Below are 21,195 nucleotides of genomic sequence, written 5' to 3'. Positions count from 1 at the left end.
CTACTTAAACAGAAGTTACTCATATATATATATGGAGCTTGCACATATATAAACATTATATGCATAGTTGTATTCATGTATATTCACAATATATGATGGCTACAATCTATTTCAGCACCATGTATTTGTGTATGGTGTGTGTGAGAGATGAATCAACATTAGCATCAGACTGATAAGTCAATCCAAATGTGGTTGGTACATGTTTTTAATGGCTGTTAAATAATAAGGGGTTTGCACTATATACATTCTGTCTACTTATCAGACTACCAGCCAGTCATGCGCATTTCACTGCACATATAGACACAGTATACAAGGATCTTGAAGACATCTTATCCACATAAGGTCTGCGTAGAAAACCATTTTACAAAATATTAAAGCCATTTGTATGATACAGCCAATTTCATGAAAATACTGGAAATTAATATCAGAAGAAATATTCTGAAAAATATCAAAAAAATAATGGTCACTGAGCTTCATGTTGTCAAAGATACATGTAAAAATATATCTCAGGATGAACAACACTCTAAACCCTTGTGTAGATAACCTGACCTCTGCTTCAGCTGAATATACTCCTGGTAAAAATCCTCTCTCATCTTTACATTTCTGCCATTTGACAAAACAGGTATTTGTGCAGTACAGAAAATATTCAAACATATTTATGTTAAAGTGCACAGTACATAGGGCAGGAAGTATCATTAGCTGCCAATCTGAATCCCCAATCTCAGAACCCGCCCTGAGGCAGCGTCACTCTGTGTCGCGTCCCTCCTGCAGTCTCTTTCCTCCACCTTGACAGTCCCCCACTGTGGCTACTGTTGCTCTAGAAACTGCTAATGGCTCTGTCCAGGGGTCAAAGTGCAGTCAGCATTCACAAGCTTTTGCTAGATGAACAACTGGAGTATCCATCCACACCTACTGAGTACGCATGGGTAAGACTGCACAGCCAGTCCTATGAAGTCTTCCTGGGATGGGGTATGCTCCTCTCTTGGGCCGGCTCTTCCCTAATCCTAAAGTGCTTACCCTTCCTCTCCACTGGCTGCTCCCACACTCCACTTACTCACCCTTCTCTTAGCCTACTTTGTTGTGCGTGTAACCGCCCACCCAAGGCCCCACAAGCTGCACACTTCCCAAGTTTCCTACCAGACACCATGAACCTTCTAAGGCTGGACTCAGCTTAAGTCAAGCACCAGCTCCGTTATAATAAAAACCAGCGTGTCTACATTTTGGCATCTCTGAACGCCGGCGGTTGTGTGTCGTGCTGGTTTTCTGGCCCTTGTAGCTTGATGGTGAGCTTCAACCAGCTCCATTTTCTCATCCATTTCTTTAACACCTAGTACCTTTGGTACTACGATGCTCTTCGGTTATACAAAATACAGTGCAAAAATTATACTTCAAGACATATGCTGAACACTTCCCACTTCTCTGTGTTAGAATGTGACTGTTTTGTGCATAGCAAAAGAAACATGAATCCAGAAAAAAAAAAAAGCTTCACATTTTATCTTCAAGTTTAATGTGTCTTCCCACCCCCCCATAACTATTTACAAATAACTTTGGGGTGCTCTCTTGATTTCAGTCAGTTTATTATATCGGGGGACAAGAAGGCTGCTGGAATGTAGGAAACTGGATGGAATGCAGAAATATAAATAAGAACAGTGTTCCCCAAATGAAAAGGTGGATAACACCTCCCGGAAAACAGCTCTCTCTGTCACAGAACCAAGTGTTTCTTGCTTAATTGTTCTTTCCTGAACCATAGACACCACAGAAGACACACTGAGACCCGGAATTCCTACATGCCCAAGAGGCTCAAAAATAACTCAGTTATTTATAATATTAAAATAAATTGTTTAACCACAAAAAAGCAGTAATAAAATAGTTTCCTAATTTACAATTTGCATCCAAAGGATGAATAATGACTCGCTAATAAATAATATTTATATAAATATTTTGTATGTTGAAAATAGTTTGTTTTTTTTTTTCTTTTCAGAAAGGCAATGGTCTCAAGAAACATCTTGAAAAATTTTGGTGGCAGAAAAAAAAAAAAAAACCTGATTGCATCCCCTCCCCCCACTGATTCTGCAAGGAGTTTGGTTTTGATAAAACAGATGCGACTCACTGTGAAACGGTTGTGCTTGGCATTTGGTAATGGCAGCTGGTGAGTGTGGAAGGGACGAAGGGGGTTGAAAGGCAATGATGCGATACTCAGCTCTCCACCAGCTCCCTTACCCACTGCCAGGTAACACCTGCCCAACCTGAAACCCGAAGGCCAACTCTAAAAGGTCCTGAATCCTCCCTTAGGCTGTGACATTGTCGACCTGGCAGGAGGTGGGTTGGGGAGCAGGTTCAGGTGCCAGGAGCAGAGCCCAGAGTCCCTGCTCTGGGAAGAGTCTGAGCCCACCCAGAGGAAAGGGCTTGGTATCATGTGAACAGAGCTTTTGTGACGGTGATGTCCAACAGCGCCTGAACGGTCATGCCCACTTTGACCAGGCCTTTCTCTTCAAGGATGTGATGAGGCAGACAGAGCTTTTCCTAGAAGGAAGAAGAACAGAACATCAGCTTTCGAGTGATAGAACTAATGGCGGCAAACCCTTGCTACGTTACTGGTGGCAGTTGGCTTGTGCACCGTTGTAATGCTTGTGTCCCTTCCGCCTGGGCTTCTTCCCAACGACATGCCATTGCTGAAGCCTTTTCTGGGTGGGTAGGGAAAACGATTTCTCACATGGGCAGGTTGTTCCGGAAAGGTTCTTAATAGTACCCAGAGCTGTATTAGATCTAAACGTGTAAGAAACTTTTCGCTAAAGAGCTGAGTAACCAGGAATCAAAGCCAAGAAAAGAGAGACCAAGCCCAAGAAAATCGTACCTTCCATCCTTGCCAAGCAACACTGCAAATAGCCTCTCGAGTCTTGAAGGAACCCAATTACTCATTTACACAGACGACAGCTGGCTATAATGACTGCCAGCCATGGATTTAATTCATTTTATGATCTGTGATTTCTGTGTATGTGCCGGATGACTGCTGTCCTCCCTTTGCGGTCTAGGCACAGTCCTATACATGAGAAGTCCTTTTTTAAAAAAGGTGTTATTTCTTTTGAAAAATCCTTTCTATTTTACATGCATGAGGGTTTGGGCTGCATGTATGTATGTGCATCATATGCACGGTGCCTTCAGGTCTGAAGAAGCAGTGAACTCCCCCAAACTGGAGTTACAGGCAGTTGTGAGCCACTATGTCAAGGCTGGGAACCAGGCCCCCTTCTTGAGCAAGAGCAGTTAAGTGCTCTTAACTACTGAGCTATTTCTCTAGCCCCCCGCTTTTTTGTTTCAGTTTTTAACCCATGCATGCGTATGTGTTTGCGTAGGAATATGTGCATGTGAGTATGGTTGTCCATCGAGGGCCGAAGAGGACCTGGAGTAACAGGCACTTGTGGAGTCCTGGGCCTGATGTCGTAAGAGGAACTTAATTTGAGTCCTCTGATACAGTGGTGCATGCTCTTGGGCACTGAGCCATCTCTCCAGCCTCTGTGTAAGGCATCCTAATGTGGCTCCCAATGACCTCTCTTTTAAAGTTCTTTTCTAAAACAGGCAAAGACATACAGGGTACACTGCTTTTTCATGTTCACAGCAGTTACAAAATAGCATGAAAAGACATTTCCACCTCTGTCACTTGGCCTTCGGCTGTTGCCATTCAGGGGGCTCTCCTTACATCAGTGAAGGCCCAAGGGTGTGTGTGTGTGTGTGTGTGTGTGTGTGTGTGTGTGAGAGAGAGAGAGAGAGAGAGAGAGAGAGAGAGAGAGAGAGAGAGACAGACAGACAGACAGACAGACAGAATTTTCATCTCCTTTCCCCATGTCTCTCGTAATGTCTATAAAAATTCCTTCCTTCCTTCCTCCTCCCCTCCCTCTTATCCATCCCCTCCTCCCCGTCTCTCTTCTTTCTTTCAGTCACCCTACAAGTGAGGTCATTTAGTATTTGTTTTCCTGTGCCTGGCTTGTTTAACTTAGCAATGTCCTCTAGGCCCCTGCGTGTTGTCCCTAACAAGGGAGTTTCTTTAGGAAGGCTGGGCAGCATCTTGTTTCAGAATTTAAGTGGGGTCTGTGCTGGGCTCTGGGGGTGGGGTGTGTTTATCGGCATCAAGCCAAGACCAGGGAACAAGATTGCTTCCTTCTGTGTAACCTGAAGAATCAGACTTTCCTGCCAATGTCTGGCCACAGACTTCCTACAAATCTCCATAGACATAGGCACTTGTGAGCCAAAGACCTTTAAAGGCATGCCCTGGTATCTCCAGAAACCTGTTCCACCTTCTCACAAGGGCCAGTGTCTCCATCTGCACCTTCCACCTCCCTTGTCTCTGTCTGTCTTTCTGTGTGCCTGTCTGTCTGTTTGCCTCCCTCCGTCTCCCCTCCCCCATTCACATGCCTTTACTGAATAAAAGAGGCTTAGATCCCAGGCCTTAGGAAAGGGCCACACGGGGCAGTGTAAGACCAATTTTTCCATGCCTTCATGCTTCTGTGGAGAATCAAACAAGATTATCTGCTCTGTCACGTGTGAGGCAGGCATCTGAGTTTACACTGCTGGTCAGTCTAACAGACAGATGTCAAAGTAGAACGTGCATGGCCGAAGCAGAGAGAGCCAGGAGCCAGGCTGGGATGGTGACTCAGAAGGCAAGGTGAGGGACATCTGTAACTGGATGACTGTACCCATCCTTTTATGCCACCATCTGCACTGGCCAGGACATCTCTTGGCTCTGTTGTTCCTATACCACAGCTGGCTAAAGGGGCAGGGGCATGTCATGCTTTTTAACTGACCCATCACCCAACTTCACCTCTGACCCAGTAGGAAATTATAAACACGTAATAGAGCTAAGCTTCTGGTAATGGGTATTATTTTAGAAGAGAGAGTCGGTCAGTTAATATTTTGTATCATATGCTAAAATTCATTGAAGGTTTAAAAAAAGACTGTAGATGTCTTTGAGTAAAAAGAGAATATTTAATGTTTCTTTAACAAATAGGTTGTGTAAGTAGGTTACTTAAAGATTTACATATTGTGTGTATATGTATGTGTGTGTATATATGTGTGGGGGGGTTATAAGTACTACATGTGTGTACATGTATGCCAGGTGTTGGATTCCCTGGAACTACATCACAGGAGGATGTGATCTGACCCATGTCTGCAAGAGCAGTCTTATCTACTGAGCCATCTCTCCAGGCCCGTAAAGAAACATTTACAAAATACAAAGAAAAGATCAAAATATTGTAAACCTAAAGATATGAGGTTTCCATGTGAACCGTGAAAAAAAAAAAAAAACACCTAATAAAAAGAAAAACCAAAATGCCTAAAAAAAAAAAATGTGTATTTTCATCAAGTTGTAAAACTTTGTGTGATACAAGCTCAACCAAAATTCTGAGCTATCACTATGTGAACGGAAAGGTGGTGGAGTGTGCCTGCCATCCAGAATGCAGGAGGTGGGGTCCAGAAGATCAGGAGTCTGAAGCTGGCCCACGCTACAGGATGCTCTCTCAGCTAATAAGTATACTTCACAACAGCTTTCCTAAGGCCAAGACATTGATTCTCATCCTAAGTTACTTACATCAGAGCTTAGCCCAGCACCACCTCACACATGCTCAGGACACTTACATTAGCCCACACTTGGGAAAACTGTCTGTAATACAAATCGTGTGTGTGTGTGTGTGTGTGTGTGTGTGTGTGTGTGTATACATACACATACATACACACACACTCACACTCTTGTCTATATACAGTTCTCAATAGCGCATGCAGTTTATCGAGCCCTATCCTGAAAGAGAAAAAGGAAATGATTTTCAGAAGGGTACCATATTAGGCATGGAAAATTCTAACTGAATACCATTAAGTCAGGGATCACCTATAAACATAAATAGAAACATACCCCTCCAATCCTTTCTTTTCCTCTCCACTCACGCCCATCCAGAGATGGCCTCAGATCCTGTTGAAGGCTTGGGGCCATCTAAGGAAACTACCTAGAAGGCCAGAAACCGTAGACCTAACAGCACAGACATTCCAGAACAGGACTGGAATGGATCAACAACTCCCCATGCTGTTTGAAAGGGCGAACAAACACAGAGGTCCCCTGCTTAGACGGGAAGCAGGGGACACTTATGGACAGAGGACACGTTCCATTACACAGTTGTGTCCCTGCATCTCCCCAAAGTGGGCTCAGAGTTCGAATGGGACTGGAGTTGTGGGTTTACACTGGGGGCAAAAATGATGCAGAAGAGCAAGGGCTTCCAAGAGCCAAGCGGGTTAGGCGCCACCTCAGGAGACCCCTGTAAAGAACCAGCTTTAAGCAGATCGTACTGTGGTAGTTACTGACTTTACACACACTAAAGCTGCCACAGGATATCAGAGGACTTGTTGAAAATGTGACAGGACACGTGGAATACCCAGGGGCATCCTGTGCTGTTAATATTTGAACCACGTTGGAATCATGAATATTACCTGCTTATCAATACCACTCGATGCTTTCCAGAAGGTGCTTTCTGTTACCTCCCCAGTGGTGGGATCCACTAGACGCGCCCACTGACACTCTTCTGAGCCACAGAAAATCCGATTAGGAAAGACAGGCAAGCCGTAGAAAAATAATGCTAAATGCGGGAGACAGGGCCATCCTGCTTGCCACAATGGCTCTCCTCTCCCTCAATGTTTTTAAGATTATATAGAGCCACCCTGCTTCTAGGCCAGCCACTGGTCTACAATGATGTCCTTCTCACCAGCTCACTCCCCCTGGTTCAGCCAACTTTTTTATTTTTATTTATTTATTTTTTTTAATGAAACATTCTGTGACTGAATTGCGTGGAGCTTAGCTGTGTGTTATTTTGGTGCATAAGAATGTGAAAGACTAGCTCTGCCCCCAGGGTCAATCTCCTGCTACATCTCCCTCTATTCTTCGCGTTGCAGCTCTGCCCCCAGGGTCAATCTCCTGCTACATCTCCCTCTATTCTTCGTGTTGCAGCTCTGCCCCCAGGGTCAATCTCCTGCTACACCTCCCTCTATTCTTCATGTTGTAGCTCTGCCCCCAGGGTCAATCTCCTGCTATACCTCCCTCTATTCTTCATGTTGCAGCTCTGCCCTCAGGGTCAATCTCCTGCTACATCTCCCTCTATTCTTCATGTTGTAGCTCTGCCCTCAGGGTCAATCTCCTGCTACACCTCCCTCTATTCTTCATGTTGTAGCTCTGCCCCCAGGGTCAATCTCCTGCTATACCTCCCTCTATTCTTCATGTTGCAGCTCTGCCCTCAGGGTCAATCTCCTGCTACATCTCCCTCTGTTCTTCATGTTGCAGCTCTGCCCCAGGGTCAATCTCCTGCTATATCTCCCTTTCCGTGCCTAGAACACATTAGCGACACACACCCTTCCTCCCACTTCCTTGCTGCTCACACCTAGCTCACACATCTTTCTAATCTTAGCGTAGACATTACTGCTTCAGGCATCTGCCTGACCCTTCATGAATGCCATGCCTTCTTTCTATGTGTTTCACAGAATTCTGTAACTGACCCATCTCAGGTCCTCCTCACAGGTCCTTCTAAGGCTTTCTATGAAGCCATTTGATCGGAGGGGCGGGGTTCTGCAAGCTAGGACCTGCAAGCTACTCCAATTCCTGCTCTATTTTTATTTGTACCTGTGCGAATCAAGTTCCACCTGCATACAGAACCACTCATTGGCTCATATATTCTGTATGGTGGCTTTCATACTTCAAGGACAAGCAGATTAGATGCAACAGATGCTACCACCCTAAAAATCATGAAATACCTGTCTTTGGTCCTGGCCCCTAAATGCTGACATCTGGTGTGGACTTTCTAAGGACGGGGACCTGGATCTTGGGCATCACTTTATCTGCAGAATAAACATCCCAATACACAGCACTCGGTCAATACCGGATTGTATAACCGAATGGTATAACTGGACGGACAGAGGATGAACAATAAGGCCAAGGGCAGGGAGGAAAGTAAATGCCCAGGACACCTGCCCGAAGGGGTGTCTGTTAGAAGGCAATTTCGAAGTCTCAAACCTAGCCTTTGAAACCAAACCCCACAAAAGAAGATGATATTAAGATAGCTTTCAGGCGATGGAGACACAGATTCGAGGTAGACACTATACTTCGCACAAGCCCTGGGAGCAGCTCTCAGCACCCAAACGTTTTTACCTAAGCTATAAACACTTTTCTGCCCTCAGGCTCCTAAAGTTTTAACCCAGAAGACTGGGACGGGTGTGAATTCTGGAGACAATCCACTAACTAAACACTTTTTACAGACCAATAGCATTGTGATATCAAGTGAATTTACTTAACCTTTAAAAACCCTATGCAGTTTAACAAGGATTTTTGTAACTGTCCCCCCACCCTGCAGTGTTAAGGACAATGAGGTGGTATGGACATGAAATCCAGAATAAGCCATTCAAAGTGACTGCCATATAAATTTTGGAAATCCTCACACTAAGTGGAACATTTTCTACCAACCGCAGGAAAGGAAGAAAGAGATGTCTCACAAACTCTGCAAAGTGGAAATGTAAGTAGGTGTTTCTCTTTATCATGAATTAGAAGGAAATACTTAAAAACCCTCTTTCTTATGAGAAGGTAGGGACTTGGTATACAGGACAAATCACACAACTGAATCCCTGAAGGAAGATTCGTCAGGTGTCCCTAGCTGCCCCCCAATGACAGAAGCTTGTGAGCTGGTGTCTGGACCTGTGAAGAAGCCCCACAGAGAGGCCCAGTATGCCAAACAGAAACGGATGGTTTGTTACGGTAAGCAAAATGACCCACACCAAGTTGTGCCCGAGGGGCTGAGTTAATTATGCTCTGTGAGTGACCACACTACATAATTAAAAAATACTGCACAGCAGACCCCAAGGAGAGCAGCATGTCAAGATGTAAATTAAGGACTCGAAAGATGAAAATCGTGGCCAGGGAATCCTCAGGATGCCGGGGGAGAAATACACGGAAAGTTAATGCTGAAGATCAATCTAATCTCATGCATTGCTTCATTCACTTGATGTTTATTGATACTATTTTTTCCCCTTGAGCCAGCAACCCAGTATGTTTTCTCAGTCCCCCTTCCCCGCACCATAAAGAAGAGCGACAAACGAACTGTGGGTACCACTGAAGGGAAGTCCCCATGCACAGCAGAGCCCGGTGGAAATACCAAGAGCCTCTCTGGGCACCCAGGAATAAATGTACCAATAGGCCAAGACAAAAAAAAAAAAAAAAAAAAAAGCTTGGATTAATCACCCAAATTGTGTTTATTAAGCAATTTATGGCTCGGGGTGTTCACCAGACACTGTACAAAGGGATTTTATTGTTACAGAAAAGTACAAGGTAGCACCAAAGGCGGTTCATAAATCTGTGGCTATTCAGACACAACTCACATCACGTACCCTGTATTCACCAATCAACACAAGGCTGGGAGGAAGAGGCTCTGACAACCTAACATCTTCTGACAAAAACGTTTCCCAGTTTTTTTTTTTTGTTTTTTTGTTTTTTTTTTTTTTTTTTAATCATATCTGATGTAGCAGCAAGGAGTCTTTATAAATATAACCCTTCAAGTATGGGCATTTTCAGAATCTCTGCTCTCATGAATATGTTCAGAAAAATAGGATAATCTTCTTAGCAGCAATATCTGAGGAACGTTCGTATCTCAGCAAACTAGACATTCATCTCGAGGCATTAACTCCACCACCTTCCCAACCCAAGAAGCAGTGTTTGGCAAGGATATAAAAGGAAGCAGACGGTGTGGCTGAAGCTTGCAGCGGGGCCTTCTCACATTGTAAAAGGGCATCCCCCGGACTCGGCAAGATCTGTGCCTACATTAGAGTCTGATTTTTTTTTTTTTTTTTTTTTTCCTTTAATCACAAGCTGATCACTTTGCTCCAAAAGCTGAGGCTGATATGCAAGCCTTTAAAAATGGACTCAAAAATAAACAGTTGGATCATCAATAGCACTGGAGATTATAAGGCTAAATGGACATTCAAAGTAAATGAGGAGAAACCGTTTGTCTAAAATAAGAGCGTTTGTCTACAATTGGCTGCTTCAATGGTAACCTAAGGCCCCTGGTACCAAGAATGTCCCAAGACCCATAGATTTATTTGAAACCGAATTGTCAAATCCATAACACTCTGGATCTGCAGTTATGCAATATACCAAGGAAGTAAAATGACCATCACATGATGCAATAATAGACATCCCTTCTATAAAATTCTTGGCTTCAGAACAGACCTAACAAAAAGGAAAAGCAGGCTAAGCAGATCCGCCAGGTGGCGCTCTAACAGGAAGGCACTTCCCCAGAATATGTCTGCAGAGGGCACAGAGGGCATTGAGGGCATGCTCTGGTGGGCATTTGTGGCAATCCTCGTCGGTCCCCTTCACACCCCTCTTGCAGCAAACAGGGAGGACTCCAACTAACCAGCCAGTAAAGCCGTCATTCTCCAGATAAGACTTCTCAGCTCGGTTAGCAATGGTATCATTAGAGATTTTTATAAATCACATTGGGCCCAAATGCTGGCTTCTTTTCTCTGCAAGGCAATACCTCTACAGCTCAAATGCCAGTCCTGAATTAGGACCAGTGTCAAGTATCAAGACTCCCATATATTAAACCCACCCTGTTCCTGTCCTGGTTCTCCTTACCTCCTGCACAGAGCAGAGGCTCATGGGAGACAGCAGGACCTACAGCAGCATTGCTGCCCAAACCATGTGCATGAAGGAGTATGAGGTATGGACAGACAGGCTTTGCTGCCATTGTTGCTTTTCAGTTAAATGTAAGAAACTGTCCAATGGGAACTGTATTCTACAAAGTTTGTGCTTCAGGGAAAATCTGGTTTATAAACATCCAGTTCCGAAACCCGACAGCTAACTGAAGAGATGACAGGGATGGGAGTTGGCAAGGCAAAGGCTCCAATGGAGGGAGGAGCTGGGATGGACCAGGGAGCCAGAGCAGAGCGTTTGGATGCACATGCAGGAGTTACGCGGACAGAGCATTCCAGCGGTAAGCGATATAGACCAGTACTATAAGAAGAACATGGATAAGACAGAGGCCTATAAGGTCCCTGGAGCGGAGGGCAGAAGTTGATTGTGGGGTTTTCTCCCCGAGTGCCAGCAGAGTGTCAACAGTCTTTCGAATGTGACGAAAATCCGACTGCAGGATGTCATACGGAGAGCACAGGTCGGCCTAATCCGAGGGCAGCCATTAGAACAGAAAGAGACAGGTGCACACAATTAACACCACATGAAAGAAGAGCTGGAAAGAAGCACACGTTTTTTGGTTACTAGCAAACAGCAGGAGGCCACCCTTATTTCGAATTCTTAAACCCGTGACAAGAACAGAATCCCCAGTGCGTCCTAGGTAAACCGGACAGGAACCTCTACCCACAGTCACACCACACCACAGCACACTGTGCGATGTACACACCATTCTCCAATAGGAACGGTCTTAATATTCAAGTGACATTACGTGCTCTGATATTACAGAAGTGTGAACTATTCATTCATCACACTTAATGTTATTAAGGGGGAAAAAAATAACAAAATCTAAAGTTGAATCTTCAATCCATTTTTCTGTCTTTGTGGAGTCAGGGTTTCAGGGTATAGCTCAGAATGGCCTCAAATTCAGGAGCCTGCAGACTTGGCCTTCAGAGCCCTGAGGTTACATACCAGAAGAGTCTAAAGGAGGCCTCTGAGATGTGCTGTAGGAAAGACTGGCACATAATAGGTTACTATAGAAACCCCTCCACTACTCTTCCAGAATGGCAGGATGCCTCAGCCTCCCCGTTTTATTTCCACTTTTGGGGAGCGTATGTGTCATAATTATCATGCGTCATAATTATGTACTGAGACTTCTGAGCAGCCCTCAGAGCCCACTGCTGTCAAGACTTAGCCTCCTCATGCACTGTGTTTCCAAACCAGGAGTTGGCCAGGCACTTGCTATGCAGACCAAGCTGGCCTTGAATTCAGTGATCTGCCTGCCTCTGCCTTGAGTACTGGGATTAAAGGTGTGCACTCCTACCTGGTCTAACCCAGGATTCTAAGTCACAGAGCTCAAAGTTAACAGTAACTATGACTAATATGCCAGTAAGAAAGGTTGCATTTTGCTTTCAACCTAAAGATTGACGGTATCTGTGACATATTTCACAAATACAGTTTCCAAGTGAGCAAAGCATTTAAAATGCATACTGTGTGTATACATATATATGTATATATGTGTATATATATGTGTGTGTGTGTATATATATATAAATACACACACACACATATATATGCTTTTAAATGCCTTGCTGGAGCATTAGATTTTTATTGTAGCTTCCTTGTTAAGCAAAGTAGTCTCAAATGTAAGGCTACTATGAGTCCAATAATCTACTGTGGGGACCTGAAAAATGATGCTAAGAAATGATGCTGAGGACAGAGGCCTGACTTGTGACATTTCAGAAGGAAGTCAGGGATTCCCTCAAAGGCTATCAGGGCTGGTCACGTGATATTTTAAATTAAGAGTCTATGGTGTCTCATCAGCTGTGATCAACAAGATACTGGCAATACTGAAGAGAAGATTTGCTTTCTGAGGACAACAGATGCTGGTTAATGGGGATGAGAAATCATCTGTGACTGACTTCACCACAGGCGGGAAGTCTTCTGTGAGTGCTGTTCCCGGTCAGCACGCGGAAGCTGTGGTCCAGTCCAGGGACAATGCTGCTCACCAGTTTGGCAGCAGAACTTGGTAAATAAAGTGCAAGAGTCTCCTGTATTGTCCTGGTTTTGAAGGCCATGAAGGTGTCACAGAGAGTGGCTATGGCTTGACCCTGTGTGGCAGGGTCAGGTTCTCCCTCAGAAGAGACTAGGAGAGGCCACGGGAGAAGACACAGCCTCGGTGTCAGTGGCGACTCCAAGATTAAAGGGGTCATGGAAAGAAGTTGAGGCTTGTCATCCTGAGAAGTAGCCACTAGGGAAGGTGCAGCCTCAGCTGCAGTAGAAACTGTGGGGCTATCAAAGGTGCCCGGACCACAAGATGTCTGCCAAGGACAATGGTAGATATGAAATTAGGGCCACCCTGAGGCTGAGACAGACTGTATGCACCATAAAAGGCAGAGCCAGAGAAGGGAGGCTGCCTGAGCCTTGGAGACCAGAAGCTTTTACACAGATTTGGGTTTTTGATCTTATTGTAACTGTGACCCAATTTTCCCTTCCAGAAAAAAAAGAAAAAGAAAAAAAAAAAAAAAAAAAAAAAAAACGAATGTGCATAACTTACTTCAGATTTTACAAGACCCCACAGTTAAAGGACTTTGTATTTTTAAGAAATGAGTTTTAAAGTAAATTTTGTTTTGTTCTATGTTGTTGTTGTTGTTTTACTTTTTGTTTTGTTTGAAGACAGGATCGTTGTAGATACCCCTGACTGGCCTGGAGATTGCTGTGTAGACCAAACTCATAGGTATGTGCCGGTTTCTGGCTACTGAGTGCTAAATGGAAGGCATGGACCGCCACGCCTGTCAAAGTGTTGAAAAATTTAAACATTGGGAGTTTTAAAGTTGTTCTATGTTTTATTCTGTGATGTAGCATGAGAACTGGAGGACAAGAGAAAGTCACATGCTTCTGTGTCAAGTTAACATGGGTAGATTTTGGGTGGCTTCTCAGTCTGCTTAAGAAGAAGAAGTAACCTCAATAGAGGAATCACCTCCATCAGACTTGCCTATGGGGCATTTTCCTGACTGTTAAGTAATATATTGGGGCACGGTCTACCCTGAATGTTATTATCCTTGGGGACATGGGTCTGTGCCATAAAAAAGAAGAGTCTGAGCTAGCCAGTAAGTAATGTTCCTTCACAGCAATGGTTCTCAATCTGAGGGTTACAACCCCATTTGAGGTCAAACAACCCTTTCATAGGGGTCGCCCAAGACCACTGGAAAACACAGATACTGACATTATGACTCATAACGGTAGCAAAATTATGGTTATGAGGTAGCAGTGAAAATACTGTTATGGTTGGGGTCACCACACCATGAGGAACTGTTGAAGGGCTGCAGTATCAGGAAGCTTGAGAAATCAATACCCCGGTTTCAGTTCTTGACCTTGATTCCTTCAGTGATGGACCATTAGCTGGGAGCTGCAGGGTGAAACAAACCCCTTCCTCCCCGGGTTGCCTTTGGTCATGGTGTTTATTGGTGTTTATTGCAGCAACAGGAACTCTATCTACTAGGGCACCAGCAGTGCCACTGAGTCTAAACTCTAAGAGCTAGTCATACGCAGGCAGAAGTTCTAGTTAGAAAATGGTAATGGGTTTACTTAAACATGGTCTCACTTCAAAAGTCAACATGCTTATATTTCTACTGAAATGACCACAGAACAGTATGTTGATAATCACTCTAAAAGTTTAAAACCCAAAGTTCATGACCAAGTACAGTCCGTTGGTAAAGAAATGGATGGGTAAAGAGATTTCTAGATCTCTCCAAACATAAATAATCACCAAATTAATGGATTTAGAGGGTAGCTCTAATATTGTCAAGCTAGTTTATCTACGTATGTAATTTGATTGTTGTTAGAAATTGGGTCTCTGCACATAAGTCACTGACAACAAAAGAGTGGCCAACCATTTTGGAAAAAAAAAACTAAATGAATATACTTGAAATAAAATTTACAATGTCCTTATATCTATAATATATAATAAAATGCTTTTAAGATGGTTTATTTTCAGCTATGCATGGAGACAGGTTGGAAGGCTACCTACTGACTAGAGGCAGGAATGAAGCACACACCAGGGAAAGGATGCTCACGGGATCGAGGGTGTGGTACTTAGAAAAGAACAGACAGGGATGGAGAGATGGCCTTTCCTGCCAGCTGCAGGGGTTCTGATCCCTTCTTCTTCCCTTGACAGACAACTGTACTCACACACACCAGGCCACACTAATGCTCACAACTAAACGGGAAAACAAGTCTTTAAAAAGAGAGGAGCCGATTTAAACGGTAGGATCTTCCAAAAGCATGGACGACAAATCAGTAATAATACACCTGCTGGTTTGCATTTCCTCATCCATCTGCCGAACTGTTCAATGAGATTACAGAAGGAAAACAAATATCACGCTAAGAACCTCATGTCCGTACTGCAGAGAACCGTTGGTCTGAGTTGGAGGACATCACTTAAAGTCACTGATTGGTGGGCAAATGGGACAAACTTGAAAATAAGACACTCATTTTCCCTAAAAGTGGAAACTACAGTTTCAATCTGCCACCCAGTAACAAAATTCTGATCAGTTACTATGTCTGTGGAACCTACTGACCCTTCGCATCATGTAAGATATAGGAACAATTTTTTTCTATTATTTTCACTAAAAAAAAAAATCTCACTACAAAACTCAAGTCCAATTACTAAAAATTCTTAAAAGGAGAAAATGTCTGAATATAATTCACAATGTCCGTTTTAACTCCACTTGGTATAAAAACTGAGGTTTACCCAATGGCCTGTCCTTGTGAATTGGGAATGGAAACCAGTGGCCTCACATCCTCCTGAAGAGACTGGATGAAGTCAAAGAAGCAAAAAGAGCCACTGCCTGCCAATGTATCCACCCCACCGCTGGCTGGTCAGTGTCTTAACTTCCAGAAATAAAGTGCCTTCCTGTCTTTGTCAGGGTTTCTATTCCTGCACAAAACATCACGGCCAAGAAGCAAGCTGGGGAGGAAAGAGTTCATTCAGCTTACACTTGCACATTGCTGTTCATCACCAAAGGAAGTCAGGAATGCATTATTCAGTTCCAGCTAACCAAAACCACATAATCTTCACAATCAAAGCAGCAACAGCACTTATAAGAGTCTTTAATCTTCCCTCTGAAATTTCACAAGCCAGGCCTCCATCTTCTGCACTGGTCTCAACATTATCTTCCAAACTCCTACAGAACATCCCACGGAGCTCTTAATATCTCAATGGCTCTTCTAGCTTAAAGTTCCAAAGTCCTTCCACAGTCCTCCCCAAAACATGGTCAGGTTGTCACAGGAATACTCCACTATGCTGATGCTAATTTGTCTTAGTCAATGTTTCTATTCCTGCACAAATCATCAGAACTAAGAAGCAAGTTGGGGAGGAAAGTATTTATTCAGCTTACACCTCCACATTGCTGTTTATCTCCAAAGGAAGTCAGGACTTACTCAAGCAAGCCAGTAAGTAATATCCTTCCATGGCCTCTGCATCAGCTCCTGCTTCCTGACCTGCTTGAGTTCTAGTCCTGACTTCCTTTGGTGATGAACAGCAATGTGGAAGTGTAAGCTGAATAAACCCTTTCCTCCCCAACTTCCTTCTTGGACATGATATTTTGTGCAGGAATAGAAACCCTGACTAAGACACTTTCTGATATAAGATCCAACTCCCTTAGACCATTCTAAACAGGCATCCTGTTAAAAGAAAAACCATTCCTACCAATTCCTAAGGCCATGGCTACATATTTTAAATTGGATGAAAACATTCTCACTGAACTACATAATTATCTGTTATATGACACCTTTGATTCTTCATTGTTCAGAGACTCCTCCCAAACGGAGAGACTACCAGTAATATTCCTCGAGCAGCCCAAATATGTGACGATAGCCAACAGGGAGCCTGGTACTTGCAAGCCAGAGGACAGGAGGACCAAGCTGACTCAGAAACAGCAGAGGAAGCTCAGATGTACACATGGTTTCATGGGCCTCAGAGTTCACCAGACCCAGATGCTTGGGTGATACAAGGACTATCGTGAATGATCTAGGAGCCCATAAAGCACTGTCCGAAAGGCCAACGTGATGCTTGTACAGACACCAAAGAGAGCTGCGGATATGATCCGTAGCCTTTACCCCACACAGGGTACCGCCGTTGCCTGATGTTGTCTACAGTTCGAAATCTAGCCTACCAAAGAAGCTGTGCGTGCAAGAAGGCCAGTCCAGAGACATTCCTCTGGGCCTACTGTCAGGAATGGGCTCAATGTGTCCACAGGACAGTCTCACCCACACCGTCTACTATTCATCTGGGGAGCTGAAATGCTGCCTTACCATACTCCCCACGGACATAGCTCCTGGATAATCAACAGCCCACAACCTGGCTCTGAGGACCAACTGTTCAACCGCACATAAAGATTTCACAACCACTGGCCAACTCTGGGGCAAAAATCAAAGATTGTTAAAATGGAATAAAACCCCGAAAGTAAGAACAATTGTATAAACTGTTCCCATCTGGTCAACAGACTGCATGTTATCGTTTAACTGAATCTGCTCGGCTCCTGCACGTACCCCTATGCGCCCGGTCAACCGTACAAACAACTTGTGGGGACTTTAGGCTATGGTTCTGGATGCGATTCTCCCACAGAACAGCCCTAATGCAGTCTCACGAGGACAGGCAGACTTGTTTTCTGAGTCCGTCCCTCTGAACGGAAACACTGCCTCATACATTCTGAGATGAAAATGTACCGTTGTTGAGTCAAGTGGGGACACTTGCTACCGACCTTCCAGCCGGGGAGTTCTGGTTCTCCAAAATCACTTACGGAATTAAAAATGACTAATATAGCCAACTGGGTGATGGGATTCTGTGAGTGTCACTCAACTGCCTTCTCCCGTCTGGAGAATCATGAGTTGCCTACACCGCTAGGAACACCACAACAGGGGCCTAACTGAGCAATTCTGATGGTTTGCTCTTTTTATAGTAGTTTGATTTCCCTTCCGTACTTCTTTTCCTCACAGGAAGTGAGTAAGGGCATTCACATTCCATCTGTCCCAGGGTAAGCCAGGAGACAGTGACAAGGATGCTCCTTTATAACTCACGAGGGCATTCTAGTGTGTCATTCACCACGTGAAATGGGCTTGAAGGGTTCTGATTCATGGTGGGCGCCCTACTAACCCTCAGGAGAATTAAAGTAACAGGAAAACTATTTTCACAAATATCTGAAGCCAAAATGTTTGTGCACTATTCAGACACACACGAACAACACAGACGCACAGATGGATGGGGTTGAAAGCGGATGTGACCAAGACACTGTGGCCGGTGTATAAAAACTAGATTTTGCTTTTCAAAAACAGAATTGGTAAATGTCTCTGTATTGACACAGGCTTGGTGTAAGAAGACTTTGAAGATATTCTCCCTTTTCTCAAATAACACTGGAATCCCTCTCCTAACCTCCCCCTAAGCCAAAATAAGAGGGGGAAAAAAGAAAATGGTGGGAGGGGTAGGAAGAAGGGGTACTGGATAAACTTTAATAACCTTGAGTAGCAAACTTTGAAATGTAGTTCACAAGTTCAGAGTCTCTCAGAAGAGGTTCCTCCTGCACCCTTTGGCTTTTGGCTTTTTGTTTGTTTGTTTAGCTGTTTGCTTTTTAAAGTCACTTTATCATTAAGAAACAAAGTAGCCATAAGAAATGTAACTTCTCATTTCTGTTCACCATAGCAACAAAGGCCATCTTAATTTGTATGGCTGCTGCCTAAACTCTGGAGTCTTTTTATCTTAAATTAAATAGGGAAGTCTCTGAAAGCTCCAAGTACCCATTTGAGGAGGCCAGTAGAACTGGGCTTGGGACAGGAAAAAAGTAAACTGTATAATTAGGCAGGCTACAGAAGGCCACCAAATGGGCTTAGAGCTGACTGCAGGATAAAATTGAAAATGTCAGTAGTTAGCACACCATACAGGTACATGCATCATTATTACCAATGATGACAATCACTGTATTTTTAATGAACATTAATTTGATTCATATCTTAAAAAGACAGCTACTGGGAATGAAATCCAGCAATTAGTGAGATTTGCAAAACAGCCCAGGCCGAGGAAGCCATTCATTTCTGATCTGCTCCTCTTAGCTACCCTCTAATTCACTGATATTAGCACCTTCTCTCTCAAGCTTGGAATTTCACATTTCATAACCTTACACGATTTCCCCCTTTTTCCTTAGAACTGAGCAGACATGGAAGACACTTTAATTATACTGTGATAACACAGTTTCAGTTAAATGTATGTCACTTCTTTGAGAGCATCTCTTGAAACTAAATAAGAAAGATGTAAAACAAGAAAACAAAGAGATGTCTATTTAATGGTTCAAATAGCTAGACTGAGGTTTTTATCAAAACGTGGTCTTTTGAACTAAGTCTGGTGTTACCTCGGGAACGCCGAGTTTTCTGCATGCTTCCAGGAAGTTTTCTACGTTCCTCCGGCACTTGGCCATGCTGAGTTTGGGCTAAAAATGTAAACATACAGAAACAACGTATTATTAAAGTTAAAAGGCAATCTACAAACATCCACCTAGAGACAAAAAAACTCAATATTGAGGGTCATATTCTTGGGGTGTGTGCATACACAGACATTTACATATGCATGTTAGCTGCTTAGATAGACACAGCATGTAATGCTCGTATGCTAACATACATGCATGCTTGGTTTTCTGCTCACATGTCTAAGTACCTGTGTGAGTACACAAAAACACACACATAGTTCTGCGGGACCATACAGTTAGATAACCTAACTGTATTTCAGTTCACCTAAAACTATACCACAGACAAGACCTTTATCCAACAACAAATGATGTATTTCGATACAAAAGTTAAAATCCATGGGGCTAAATGTCTCCTTACTCACACACAAAAGGTTTAATTAGAAAGACACAAAAGGCAAAAATCACTAAAAGTATTAGATTTAACCAACGCTTCCAGCTGCTGCACAGACCCTCGCTTCCTTGACCTGGAAAGGGCTGATGGGTAACAAGCCCATTTGACTCACGCAGAAAAATTCTTCAATGGTGAATTTTAAACACTTCTGCCAATTTTTAATGTCTCACCATTCATTTCCTTAGAGAGGAAAGCAAGAAGCATGGCCCAAATTCTCCATGGGAAAAACCGTCTAATAATAAAGGTGAGGATGATAATAAATAATAGGGATATTAAAGACTTTATCGCATTAATAGCAGGAAGTGATGAAGTGAAGAGCAAACCTATTGGTCAAAGAATTGAAACTCACATCAACTGGACCAACTGGGATGCCAACCTTTTGCTTACAGCCCAAAATACAATCTGAAAATCTGAAAAAAACTCATTTTCTCCCCAAGGATAATTTTCGGGACACTGAGAACGGCACTGACTCTATCTGTACACATTTCAAAAAAAAATAAACAAAACAACAACAATGGCAACAAACACCACACACCAGGGGGCTTGTGAAACGAAAGACAGAACACTTAATGCTTGTAGTAATACAGTCAGGACAGGTACCCTCAGCTTTCCTGATAGAGCAGAAGTAACCATACCGGCTGTCTGTTCTACCCCACGCTGCACTCACTGGGTGTAGAACGCACAACAGTGGAACCAAAATGTATGACCTTGGGCCACACAGCTCTAGTGTGGCTGAAAACAGTGAGCTCAAAGAGCGTACGGTGGGACTCTTGCTAGTTCTTACTGGTGACAGGCTTGCAACGGGGGAAATACAAAGAAACCAGATTCTCATGGGTCAGAGCAGGAGCTGTGGAGAGCAGGGTGACAGGCGACTCTAGTCCAGCCAGATTCGGGGACTGGCAAGATGGCTTAGTAGGTAAAGGCACCTACTGCCAAGCCTGCCAACCTGAGCTCAAGTCCAGGACCCACATAATGAGAGAAGAGAACCAAGATCTTTAAGATCTCTGATCTCGACACACCCACATAGCAAGTGCATGCCTACACACACACACACACACACACACACACACACACACACACTTTAAAAACAAAAGCACTTCGAGAAGCTCACAGGATAATTTCTGGTGAGTGAACAGTTAGGAGCTTTAACATAATGTTGAAAAGGATGCTCGGGAAGGATCTGCTGACAATCTAGGCTCACGGATTTTAACCATGACTACATAGTGTGTATATGAGAACACAACTCAAAGCACAAATGTATGGAGCATGTTAATAAGGACTCTGCCTGTGGACGGCAGGAAAAGAATGATCTTTTTCTCCTTTTTCTGCTATTTTATCCTGCCAAGCACTGTTTCCTGTTTTTCCAGTTAAAAAGTTATTAAAATGAAGGTTTTTTTTAAAGTATGAAGTTTTCTAGAAACATAAATAAAGCACAGGCGTTCGTGGTTCTCACTGTCCCTGACAAGGTGACAGTGCACACCCCATTGGGAGGCCCGTCTTGTTTAAACTGGGCAAAAACTTGGACAGTTTGACATACAGCTCACACAGGCTTGGTGGCTAAGAGAGGACCCGAGTTCAGTTCCTAGAACTTT

General features: G+C 43.6%; 1 protein-coding gene across 1 annotated transcript in view; it reads right to left on the bottom strand.

Moving 5' to 3' along the window:
• Positions 1–223: 223 nt before the first annotated feature.
• Positions 224–21,195, bottom strand: part of LRCH1 (leucine rich repeats and calponin homology domain containing 1) — a 170,488-nt gene continuing 149,516 nt past the window's right edge. Inside the window, exons 18-19 of the mRNA XM_080925909.1 lie at positions 19,099–19,176; positions 224–2,523 (exon numbers count right to left, since the gene is read on the bottom strand). Of these exons, the coding sequence (XP_080782035.1) occupies positions 2,413–2,523; positions 19,099–19,176 (189 nt within the window). The 3' untranslated portion in view covers positions 224–2,412. The remainder of the gene's footprint in view (positions 2,524–19,098; positions 19,177–21,195) is intronic.

The sequence above is a fragment of the Micromys minutus genome (genome assembly GCF_963924665.1).
Source record: "Micromys minutus genome assembly, chromosome: 12".
Lineage (NCBI taxonomy): Eukaryota > Metazoa > Chordata > Mammalia > Rodentia > Muridae > Micromys > Micromys minutus.
This window is presented reverse-complemented; position numbering and strand designations above follow the sequence as displayed.